General features: G+C 55.6%; 1 protein-coding gene across 1 annotated transcript in view; it reads right to left on the minus strand.

Annotated features, from left to right (window-relative positions):
* The window catches only part of KSR1 (kinase suppressor of ras 1), a 167,157-nt gene that overhangs the window by 21,917 nt on the left and 133,067 nt on the right, over window positions 1–12,173 (minus strand). Inside the window, exons 11-15 of the mRNA XM_075559618.1 lie at window positions 10,271–10,439; window positions 8,474–8,515; window positions 5,947–6,001; window positions 5,202–5,250; window positions 3,519–3,898 (exon numbers count right to left, since the gene is read on the minus strand). Of these exons, the coding sequence (XP_075415733.1) occupies window positions 3,519–3,898; window positions 5,202–5,250; window positions 5,947–6,001; window positions 8,474–8,515; window positions 10,271–10,439 (695 nt within the window). The remainder of the gene's footprint in view (window positions 1–3,518; window positions 3,899–5,201; window positions 5,251–5,946; window positions 6,002–8,473; window positions 8,516–10,270; window positions 10,440–12,173) is intronic.

Genomic DNA, 12,173 nt, shown 5'->3' on the forward strand with positions numbered 1-12,173 from the left:
CAAGCCTGGCACCCATTCCTTCTGAATGATTGGCTGTGCTTAAAGGCACGTGTGTCCACATCCCACTGTGGGACAACAGACGTAACGGGGCAGACCTCCCAGGAATGGGGTCTTCAAAGCTTGCAAGTGGCCACATGAGGTGTACCAAGCAGTCTCTGCCTGCAGCAGCAGAGTGTGCATTGGGAAGGTGGGGGCTGAGGAGAAGGAAGCGAAATGCATATGCCCCGTTGCTTCCAGGAACACAGGCACCTTTGCCAGGAGACCAGAAGAACTTAGATGGTGCTTAGCTACCATTACTGATGATTTTTCACCCAAATCCCTATGGAATTTGTTGGCTCCCCCATTCCCCCTCCCTGCTCCCTCCTCACCCAGGTTCCCCAAGAACTGCCGGTCCCATTGTTTTCTCTTGTGGATTGTTCATTTTGCCTATCTTATATAGATAGACATAGGGCAAAAGAAAAACAAAAGACAAAACATAAACAAACAAACAAACAAACAAATTAAAACCAATAGATAGTTCCAGGTCTGTCTGCTGACCCAGATGTATGTTTTCCAATCAAGTCTGATGAGGTGCCAAGCCCTGTGCCCCGAGTCAGAAGTCTATTTTCAGGATTCCTTGGAGACTCAGTTACTTTGTTCCCCTTGCTGCCCAGTTGCACTACCTTCGGGTTTCACCCCGCTGTGCATGGGCCAGACCACGCACACTTTCCACACAGTGTCTCCAACAAACTCAGAGATAAGGGAACAACAAGAAATCTAAAATTGATAGGAGGATGGGTGGGGCTTGATCAAGAGCAATGTATCGAGTGAGAGGAATTACTGAGAGCCAAATGGAGGGTGAGCATGATCGTGGGACAGGAGGAAGGTGAAAGGAAATAGAGCAGCGGTTCTCAACCTGTGGGTCGCAACCCCTTTGGGAGTCGAACGACCCTTTCACAGGGTCGCCCGATTAATAACAGTAGCAAAATGACAGTGATGAAGTAGCACAAAAATAATTTTATGGTTGGGGCGGGGTCACCACAACATGAGGAACTGTATGAAAGGGTCATGACATTAGGAAGGTTGAGAATCACTGATATAGAGAAAAGAACTAGGAGGCAAAAGCTATTTATAGAGGTATAGCTATAGACATGTGTATATGTAAATATATTAATTTATAATGAAAGGGATAGAGGCCAATGTACATATATGTTAAGTATTAAGATAGCAGATGGACTTTGGGCTTTTACTCAAGGTCTCCCTTAACAGGAGAACTCTTTGTTCTGATAACCTGGCACTCTGATACCTTGCCAACACGATCACTGAAGACAAAATTTGTGTATAAGCAAATGTGGTGAAGAGAGGAGATAGTACCCGGCTATCAAAAGATATAGCATCTGGGGCCTTAAAAGCTTAAAGTCAAACAGGAGGCCATCTAGCAGGGAAGCAAATAAGCCCACATGGAAGAAGCACACCAACCTGTGTCATCATGAGGCACTGACAGAATCAGATATCAAAAGATCCAAAACAACTATATTGATGTGAACGAGGAGGGTCGGAGTGGAGACCCAAAGCCCATCGGTAAACAACTGGATATCTCCCCCCCACAAAAAAAAAGCGTTATAAGGAAGGGACAATTCAACCAAGGTGCTGTATAGCACCGGCTTAGTCACACATCATTCCTCTAGTTCCTGAATACTTCCTACCCCCCACTACCATGACCCAGTTCTAGCTTACAAATCTGGCTAGCTGGATCACACACATTTGTACAGATAAGAGCTCTCCACACATGGAATTCAGGAGAGATAAACCCTCAGAAACAGTAGTGGGAGCAGCGATATCATGAGGGGAGGGGATAACCAGGGAGGGGAAGGGGGAGAAAGGGGGATCCCATAACAAGATTGGATAGCTAGCTTCCCCCACAAGGGGACAAATCACAGAAATGTGGGTGAAGGGAGACAATGGTCAGTGAATGATACAAAATAATAACAATATATAATTGATCAAGGATTCATGAGGTTGGGGGAGGGAAAAACAGGAGCTTCTACCAAGGGCTCAAGTAGAAAATGTTTTGGAAATGTTGATGGCAACATATGTACATATATGCTTGATACAATTGATGTACGGAATGTTATAAGAGCTGTAAGAGCCCCCAATAAAAAGGTTTTTTAAAATGTTAATAGATAAATAACATTCTGTATAGGTTTAAAAAAAATCCCTACAGAAAAATCAACATCACTAAATCATACACTGAGAACTGTCAGACTGGCGTATGTTTTACTGTGCATATTCACAATCACAGAAAAAATTTTTTTAAAAATATTTCGAAAGAGAATCCTGATCAAAAGGGAGAAAAACATGGAACAGAATTCTAACCTCTGGTGGAATTCCAACTCTCTGGAGCTGCACAAAGCCTTGCGATCATTTTTCAACATTAAGCCAAATATAAACACCCCCCAGAGTCTTCTTTAAACCAGGTACTAGGTTAGCTTAAAAATGCCTCTAGGACATCAAGCTCCCTTATAGAAGAAACCATGGATCAATCGCCAGCAGCAACTCCGAGGTCAGCTAGGATGTTTAGGAGACGAAGTTCGGTCATGGAGAACAAAGCTGGCTGCTCAGAGTGAGGAATATAAACAATGCCACCCTCTCCTCCGTGGAGAAACCCCTGGGGTACGTTTTGCTGAGTATACTTTCGACAACATTCACAGAACAAGCAAAAAATACCAAGACAACAACAACATAAAGAGCCCCTGGCCATTCAGAGCATCCCACCTCCGTGTGACTGTAACAGGAATGTGGCCACAAGACCAAGATGGTCATTGGCTTCTTAGGGCTGTAGCCAAAAAACCCTGGGGCTTTTGGGGCACCTGTTGTGATTATTTTAACTCCTGGGTTTTTAATCACCAGAAAAGTGAGTCTGGGAGGAGGGAGTGGGGCGGGGTGGCATTGGAGCAATTACTGGGAAAGGACTCATCATCGAAACACCGAGGGGGGTACGGCCTGGAGGGAATGGCCGGCTCATCCTCTTCTTCCATGGAGCTGCTGGTGTAAACCATCCTACAAAGGGGGATTTCGTTTTGTTTTGCTTTCACAGCAAGGTCTCCAGGAGATAAGGTTCTTTGAGACTTGAGGGCTCTCAGAGCCAGGATGAGACCTGGAAGTCTGGCTGATGGTCTCCTGGTTGGTGCTCTCTTTCTCCACAAAATCCCACCGCCATCGAGTCGATGCTGACTCGTAGCGGCCCCACAAGGACAGAGCAGAACGGCCCCTGTGGGTTTCTGAGACCGTATCTCTTGACAGTAGACAACTTCATCTTTCTCCCTTGGAGCGGCTGGTAGGTTTGAACAGCTGACCTCGAGCAGCTCAACACCTGACCCATGACTCCACCAGCGCTCCCCCAGCCTACCCTGGGAAATGGGACTTCTGTGTTGCTGTTAATGAGCCTCCTGTGTCCACCCAAAGAGCCATGTCCCCAGGGACGGGAGGCCAGGCTGGCTGGGCCGAGCTGGGGGAGGGCAGGGGTAGGACCGGTTTACCTGGTGATGATGGCCAGGTGGGGAGGGTTCATGCAGGCCCCCATGAAGAGCACCACGTTCTCGTGCCGCGTCTGCCGGTAGTTCATCACCTCCTTCTTGAACAGCTTCAGGTGATCCTGGTTGTGGCCGTCCATCTCCAGCAGGCGGATGGCCACCTCGCCATGCCAGCGGCCACGGTGCACCCGACCCCAGCGGCCCTGCCCAATGGGCTCGCCCAGCTCCACCTGCTCAAAGGGGATATCCCACTCCTGCAAGTACACACTGGTCTGGCTGGCCTTGCGAGAGATGGGGCCTCGCCAGGTCCGGCGGGAGCTCGGCAGGTCGTCCACCTCATCTTCATCGTCTTCTGCCTCGGATTTGCTGGCCTCTGGCTCCTCGGCCTGAAAGGAAAGAAGAAATAGCAGGCAGGAGCTGCAGGCTGCCCCCTTCCCTCTTCCCCGGCCCCACGCAGGGCAGAGGGGAAAGAGACCAGGGAGTCTAGCTGGCCGTGGACGGTGGACAGGCCACTTCAGCTCTCTGGAACTCACTGTTGTACCTAAGGTCCTCTGTCCTGCTAACTGTCCAAGATCTGCCTGTGAGCAACTCGGAACACTGGAGGAATGCTGTGTACCTCCCTGGACAGGAGAATCCGGCCACCTTCCGCCTTTCTGGCTATCCTGCCTAAGCACAGCTGTTCTGATTCTCCCTGGGCAGGATACAGCCAGGCTGTTAACAGCCCCCCTGAGCCAGACTCCATTGCTGGGAGCCAGGCTCAGTTAACATGTCGTTTCAACAAGGGGTTCTTGTGCCTGGCTCTGAGGCAGAATCACCTTCAGGTTTTAACAAGCTACAGCTGCCTGGCCCCATGCCAAAATGACTGGATTGGAATCCTCCAGGCTGGGGCCAGGCTGGAGAATGAAGAAACATTTTCTAAGCTACAAAAAACAAAACAAAACCCCCAAACAGAAAAAGAGGTTGGTCTCGCTGCTGTCCGCATCACTCTGTCCTACTGTCCCCATCTGGCCACACCACCTGCAGTGGACACCTGGTGTCAATTTGGGAGGATTACGAATGAAAGAATCATGGCCAATGAGGCCTCTGTGTGGGCATGGCCTTCTGAGAACTCTGGGAAATCTGTTTTCTTCCCTGGAGGCGGGAGACACTCCCTCACTCTGCTCACTCCTTTGGCGACGTTCTACTGACAAGACGGCTGGCACCATGCCCCAGGAGCTGGAGAAGCCACTTGGACCTGCCCTGATGCAACCAGAACCCTGGACCTAGAGAAACCATGTGGAGACCCCTGCCAGCGCTGAGATGTTTACAGCACCACTGGATCCACAAGGCTTCCCACCCACTGGCTTGTGATCCTCCTGCATTCGGCATCATCGCATGTGTTTCATGAGTCTGTAGAGGACTTTATAGATTGGAATTGGACATATAGGCTAATATCAGACTTATGGACTTGATCTGGACCAGGCTGGGATGTTTTCTCAATACTCACTTGCTCTTGTATATAAACGTCTTTCTGATACACATAAGACTGCCTATGAACTTGTTTCTCTGGTCTACCCAGACTAACACACCTGGGTTGGCCCTTGCCAAGGCCCAGAGCCTGCCCACGACTCCCCGGCTCGGCACATGGAGAGGGCGGGGACTGAACAGGGAAGGGACTGTCTCCGGCTCAGCTGTGTCGCCCTCACTCACCTCTGCTTCGTGATCCTCCAGCAGGTCTGCTTTTGGCTGCTCAGGGAGGCTGGGGGGACATAAGAGTTTGGCAAAGAGACCCTGCAGGTGGGTGGGCCCCTCCCCATGTGTCCGCCTCCGGCCAAGTGGTCGCCAGCTCAGGGTCGTACTTGGACCCGTCTGGCTGTGGGAAAGGCAGGGTGGGCCGGGTCCTGCCACGTCCCTCCTCCAGACCTCAGCCTGCTGGGGACTAAAGGTCGGGTGGGGGGGGGGGGCAGAGGCCACCAAGACCCCTTTCAAATCTGACCCAGGGGATGGATTCCCAGCCCACCCACTGGACTTGGGATCTGACAGACCTGACTTTGTTTCCTAACTGTGGGACCCCGGGCAGTTTCTTAACCGTCCTGAGCCGCTTCCTAGTCAGTGCCTAGAAGACACAGCACTGCAATACCTCCCTCACCGGACTGAGGACTCTAAGAGTGGGTGTGAGCCATGGAGAAGAGCCTCAATAAAGGGGTACTGTTCTAGTCGGGGGGGGGGGGGAGGTGCGGAGCCTGGCCACCCTTGCCGGCCCTCCCTCCTGGCTCTCAGGCAGCGCCCGCCCACCAAGACTGACGGAGCCGACAGGAGGCACTGCCATCCTCAGGCCTGAGCTCACGCGTCACTTCAGGGTCCTGCACAAGGGGACTGGAACGTGGGAGACCAGGGCCGGGTGCAGCCGTGCCAGGTCCCATGGAAGAGCAGGGGACACGGGAGGGGCACCTACCGGGTGCTATCTGCTGCCTCAGGAAGTGGGGCTGCCGGCGGGAAGGCAGAAATGTCTGGAGGGACAAAACACAAGCGCCCAGTGTGAGACGGCTTCCCCCGTTGCCTGCAGAGGACGGGGCATGGGAAGCCCGGCACCTCAGGTCACCTCTTTGAGGACCCGGCTTGTGCACAAGTCCGCTCGGCCTGGGCCACTGCGCAGCCCTTCTCCATCCTGGCTGGGAGTCAGTCACCTGGGGCTGCTTCACAAAATCTACATGCTTGCCCCCTGCCCAGGCCTTTGGGATGCTAGTCTCCCAGGCTGGGGGCAGGCCCCCTCAGCCTGGCTTTGCCTGAAAAACTGTCCCAGAGAGGACCCGAGGTGGGCAAGGCGGTAAGACGCCCTCCCCTCCCTTAGCTCCATGCCCCTGGGTCTAACCTGTCCCTACGGGCAAACATGCACACCACCTGGCTTTGTATTCCCGGGGGCCTCCTGGGGGGAGCAGCTCTGGAAGGCAGCGAGGCTCTTTTACCAGCTGGCTTAGCCAAGTCCAACCCACTGCCACCAGGTAGCGACCCTCTTGAGAGGGGGTGGGGAATGACCAGCCCAAGGGGCTTCTGAGGTCCAAGGAATCCTTACGACCAGTTAACGGCCCCCGCCTCACCAAAGAGCAGCAGTCCCATCCATCACTGTGTGGGGGGGGGCGCGGGGGGGGTGCTAATGAAATGTTTGCCCAGTCTGGCCTGCGAAGGCTGTGCTACACATCCAAATGGCCCCCGACAGAAAAAAGCCCTGCTCGGGTGGGTTTCAGAGCCTGTAAATCCTATGCAGCAGGACCCCCGCCACACACCCCCATTTTCTCCTGGGGAGGCAAAGGCAGGTCCCATGGGCAGCGTGCTGGTGCCACCTGGTGCTGGACACAGCTGCTGGGCATTCAGAGGCCTGACCCACTGGGCTTTGGTGTCGGGGCTCTGCAGACAGACGTTCCCCTGGGGGAAAAGGGAGCAAACAATGCACACATCGGGGTGGGCCCAAGGTTGGGCGAGCACTGGGAGCGGACTCCAGAGTGTGGCACCCACGTCCCAGCCCTGGGACCAAAGTGCCTCCATCCAGGCTGCTGTTGCTGCCTGCTTCTCGGTTCTCTCCCTTCCCCACGTCAGGGCTGGCCTGGCCCCTCCCTCCTTCCCTCCCTCCGAGCTGAGGGCATGTGTGGGCTCAAACGTGGAGGTCTCTCCCTTGCCCTCTGAGACAAAGAACCTTCACCCTCCGCCACCAAACCTGCCCTTTGAGGGCCTCTCCAAGGCTGCCTCTGAACTCACCTGACCCTGCCTGCCCACACAGCGCTGGGACCTCGCAGGCAACACTGGCAGAGCTTCAGGCCTTCTGTACCAGCACCCTTGGTACAATTTCTGGGGGACCCAGGTCCTAAAAGTTGCTGCTGCCAGGGCCCCCCACCCTCAGACATGAGACCACCCTGTCTGCATACCACCAGGGTCAGTTTGGTGTTTCCCACTGATCAGAGCTGCTCAGATCCGATAGACATGCAGGTACCGGGCTGGGCGTGTGGGCTGAAATGGAATTCCAGGTGTGAAGGCAAAGCCCCCGGGATCTTTAATGTGTTTCTTTAACAGTCACGGGTGTGCTGCTTCCATGTAAAGGCCGGCCCCACCCCCAGCTACACGCCCTGCGCACTGTCCTGCCACCCCAGAGGCTCTGGGAGGGGGACGTCAGCAGACATGCCCGTGGAAGCAGAGAGGCCGGCTGAGCGACTCCCAGGAGCTGCTGCTGGGCAGTTCCTGGGTCGCCAGTGTTTGCCAGCTTGCTGCCTGGGGGCGGGAACGATGGGCCCTCCCAGAGATTTGGCTTGATCCCCACTTGACTCCATGAGAGAGTTGGGTGTCAGGGGGTGGGGGAGCGCGGAATATACTTTGACTCCAAGGAAGGTGCTTCGTTCAGAGCCACAGATTTGACTGTTTGAAACATCGCTCTGGCAGAATGAAAGTTGCCTGTTCCTTATGTGAACGCTAGGGAAATACACAGTGGTCTGGTAAAACTCCTTAGGGGCCAGAACAGGTTCAAACACAATTGTTATCAGGTGCCATTAAGTTGGTTCCAACTCAGGCCATGGTTGGCCTTTCTGCCGCGAAACTTGTGGGCACTAAAGAGGCCTTTCTAAAGATGGCCTGCAGGTGGCAGCGCGTGGTAAGGCTCAGAAAGGTGAAGCCTGCCTAGAGCAGCTCACACCCATTGGGTGGCGGCTTCTCTGCCTTTGTGGGCAAGAAGACAGCGCAAGAGGTGTCCGTTGGGCATCAGCACAATGCCCTCTCCCCCATTCTGTAAACCTGGGTCTCAGCTTGCTTCTCCACCATCGCCCGGCTATGTGACCTCGCACCGTCCCCTGCAGCCTCTGTGCACCAGACTGGACAGGACGAATCCTAGGGCACTGGCCGCTGAAGGGCCAACTCAGGGCTGCTCGCCCTACCCCCTTGCCTAGCTGGCAGAGGGGGTCCGGGTAGGGAGCGGTTAGTGGAGCCATGCAGGGACTCACCTGGGAAGATAAACTGCTGTCTGTGGTGAATGAAGCAGGCAGCTTGAAACAGAAGAGGTGAGTCACACAGGCAGAACAGCAATCGCAGGGGGGGTGGGGGTGGGGAGGTGGGGGCAGGCCTGGGTTCCCCACTTGGGAGAAGGGGCTGGGGCAGCCCCACCTGGGTCTGGGGAGGACAGGGCATCCAGACAGGAAGAGCTGAAGAACATATCACTGGCAGGAGCCTCCCCCCTCTGGGAGCCAAGGGGCGGCTGACCCTGGGGAATGTCCTTGGTGAACACTTCTCGCCCACCCCACCCAAAACCAGCAGCATTGCCACTCATTCAATCCCGACCCTGCGTGTTATGCAGACTATAGGGTTCCTGAGGCTATCAACCTTAATGGGAGCAGGAAGCCTCATCTTCCTTCTTCAGAAGAGCTGGTGGGTTTGAACTGCTGACCTTGTGGTTAGCAGCCCAATGAGTAACCCACTACAATACCATCAGGGCCAAAAGACCAAACTAAACTCACTGCCATCAGGTCGATGTCAGCACCCTAGAGGACAGGGTAGAACTGTCCCTGTAGGTGTCCGACACTGTAACTCCTGATGGGAGCAGAAGGCCCAGTCCTCCGGGGAGCTGCTGGTGGTTTCCAATGCTGACTTTACGGTTAGCAGCCCAATAGGTTACCACGACATCACTAAGGAGGGCGAAATTATAATGGCTTGGGTGGGATAGGGGGGTAACGTGAAAAAGTCCTTTCTGTACCCACCCAGAGGAGCTGAGACTTTACCAGCCCAACCTCCCCACCCCAGAAAAGCATCGTCCCCCTGAGAGTGTGGCGGGCTGTGGAACTGGGTCCAGCTCCAGCAGGCGCGGGTCTGCAGCCCTGGGAGGACAGCTTGCCTCTCCCAGCCTCAGGCGCCTCACCATGGCTTATATACTGCAGCATGCCCCGCCAGGGGACGGGGCCATACAGACGATATAAACTTCTTCCCAAGATCCCCCAGCTCAGCCTGTTTGGCTAGGGCCAGAGAGGGGGGACTCTGCAGGGACAAGGAGTGCCCAGCCAGGGGACAGCTGGGTAAGCCAAGGTCTCCCGGCTGACACACAGCAAGGAAGACTCTTCGCGGTGTGTGAAGCAAGCCCTTTCTTTTAGCAAACCCAAACAGGGAGGCGGTTGAGGGAAAGCATGAACTAGGGAGATTAGTCCAATGGCCATGAGGCAGGTCGGAGCAGCGCAGGAGTGTGTTAAGGTCCGTCTGAGGTGGCCAGCCAGGTGCACGCGAAGGGGATGAGAATGCAGGCGCCAGGACGGTTATCCTGCTTCCTCACCATCCCCTGGCACCCAGGTGAGGTGAGCCCAGAAATGGTGCCAGCCAGAGCAGGTAGGCTCGGTTTGGGCCTCTGCACAGGGAGAGTTAGCTGCACATGTCCTCCTGGGCCTGGACACCCCCCCCCCACCGCCCCCTGCGTTATAGGTGGGGGCAGGGGCAGGTCGGGCTTCAGGCCCTGCTCCAGCCTCACTCCCTCTTGGGGGCTCAGCCTCCCTCCGAGTGAGAAGGCCATACCTGGTGGAAGCTACGATCCACACAGGGATTAGTCCAGACCCCTGGCTTGATGCCAGGTGGATCTGGGCATGAGCCTGGCTCTGACCAAGCTGCTTCCTCTCTCTAAGTCTCAGTGTCCCTGGCTGTTAAAAAGGCACAGCAGCTGGGCACAGGGCCTGGCTCTGGGCGAATGTTCCTCCTGGCCTTGAGCTGGCTGGGGTATGTTGAGAAGGGCCCCGAGGGCCCAGAAGAACCCCAAGATGCCGTACCTGGAAAGTTGAACCTGCTGTCCCTCAGGCTGGGCGAGGGGTTGGGGGGCGTGGTGGCGCTGGAGGGGTTGGAGGACGTTGGGAAGAGCGCCGGCGAGGAGGGCGTGGAGGAGGTGGTGGAGGACGGGTTGCTGCTGGAATCCAGGTGGTTCATGGCCGCAGGGTGCTCCTGCAGACCGGAGATGGCCAGACGTGGGCAGGAGCCCTCCTTGCCCTGCCCGCCGCCCCCGCCCAACCCACGTCTGCATGTGGAGAGCTCAGGTCAAGGCAGCGTAGGGTCGTGGCCTTCAGCTGCAACCCCCTTTGAGGGGCGTCTTGAATGGTGCAAAAGGTTCAGGCCGAAGGTTCGGTCGAAGGTTCGGTCGAAGGTTCGGGTCCACCCAGAGGTGCCTCCGCAGAAGGCCCTGGTGATTGATCTATTTCCAGAGAGCCAACCGCTGAAGCCCTACGGACAGGGGGCACTCAGCATGCATGGGGCTGCCATGAGGCAGTGTTGACAGAAGAGTGACTTGTTTTCCCTTCTATCAGAGGGAGTGGTGGCCCCCAGAGACTTGCACCTCCTCACCCCTCCTGCTCACTGTTCCTGTCTCAGTTCACTCTGGGTTCAAATGCCCTGCCTCTTAAAAGCTGGAACCTGCCTGAGGTAGTTAGTTTATTGCGCCAACCTGGCCGATAAACACATGTGGGGTTAACTGAGGGGCGGAGGGATAAATGGCTCAGTGAGCCTCGTCTTTCCAGTTCTCAGGTCTCTGCTTTCTGATGGTCGGACCAGGGTGAAACTGCCTTGGCCAGTTCCCTGCTTTAGCTGGCGGGGCTCACTTCTTGCAGGATGTCCTTGAGGAGAAGCCACATGGACCTACCCCGATGCAGCCCTGGGTGCTGGAGCAGCCGTGTGGAGACCCCTGCCAGCACTGAGATGCTGACACATTCACTGACTCGGCTTTCCTCCTGCAGTCGGCATCATAGTGTGTATTTTGTGAGATGGAGGAGGACTTTGTGGTTTAGTGTAGGACATATGGGCTAATGTTGGACTTGTGGGCTTGGGCAGCACTGGGATGGGATGTTTTCTTGATGTGCACTTAACCTTTATATAAAACTCTTATACATGAGTTTCTGTGGATTTGTTTCTCTAAAGTCCCCAGACTAACACACTGCCTCTCCTCTGTATCCTCCCACAGCTCCCAGCGCTCGTAGGCCAAAGCCTGTCCTTTGAGCGCAGCTTGTAGACAGCAGACAGGAGGGGCTGGCGGGGGGGGGCTTTCTGATTCCGGCCTCTCCTGCTGTATCGTAAGGGTGGGGACCCTCATCATGCCCATGACTACCCCGTGTCTGGCTCCGAGCTGAACATGCCGCAGACCGCCTGAGTGGAGAGGTGGTCTGGGCCTTTGTCCACCTCAGTGTCCCACGAGCAGGGGCCACTAAGAGTCATGGGCCTCTGAGAAATGTTGGCTGGCAGGGCACCCATCCGCAGGAGCAGAGAAGGCTGGCCCGGAGACCCCTACGTAGGGGTGCACCCCTGTACTGGCTGCCCGGTGCCACCGAGGGGGACTGACTAACTGAACAATGTAAGATGTGATGGAGAGTCCTGGCTCAGGAACCAGTCACCCTGGGTTTACCTATCACTCTTGGGGGTGGAGGGCACCCTGTGCTCAGTCTCCTCACCTGGAAAATGGAGCCAATACCAAGAGGGGGCCTTAGGATGACAGTTAGGGCCAAACGTGATGACACCCGGGAAAGTGCCTGGCGCAGACTCAACCCTCTGGACCCGATAGCTCGGGCGCGGGGAGGAGGGGTGAGTAAGGGGGAGGGGCTGGAGGACAGGAGGACAAGGCCGCATGGACACAAATGGGTCACTGGCAAAGGCTGCAGCCTGCAGCTTCCAGCGGAAGAGAGCCCAGTGGGG

The sequence above is a fragment of the Tenrec ecaudatus genome, chromosome 10 (genome assembly GCF_050624435.1).
Source record: "Tenrec ecaudatus isolate mTenEca1 chromosome 10, mTenEca1.hap1, whole genome shotgun sequence".
Taxonomy (NCBI): Eukaryota; Metazoa; Chordata; class Mammalia; order Afrosoricida; family Tenrecidae; genus Tenrec; species Tenrec ecaudatus.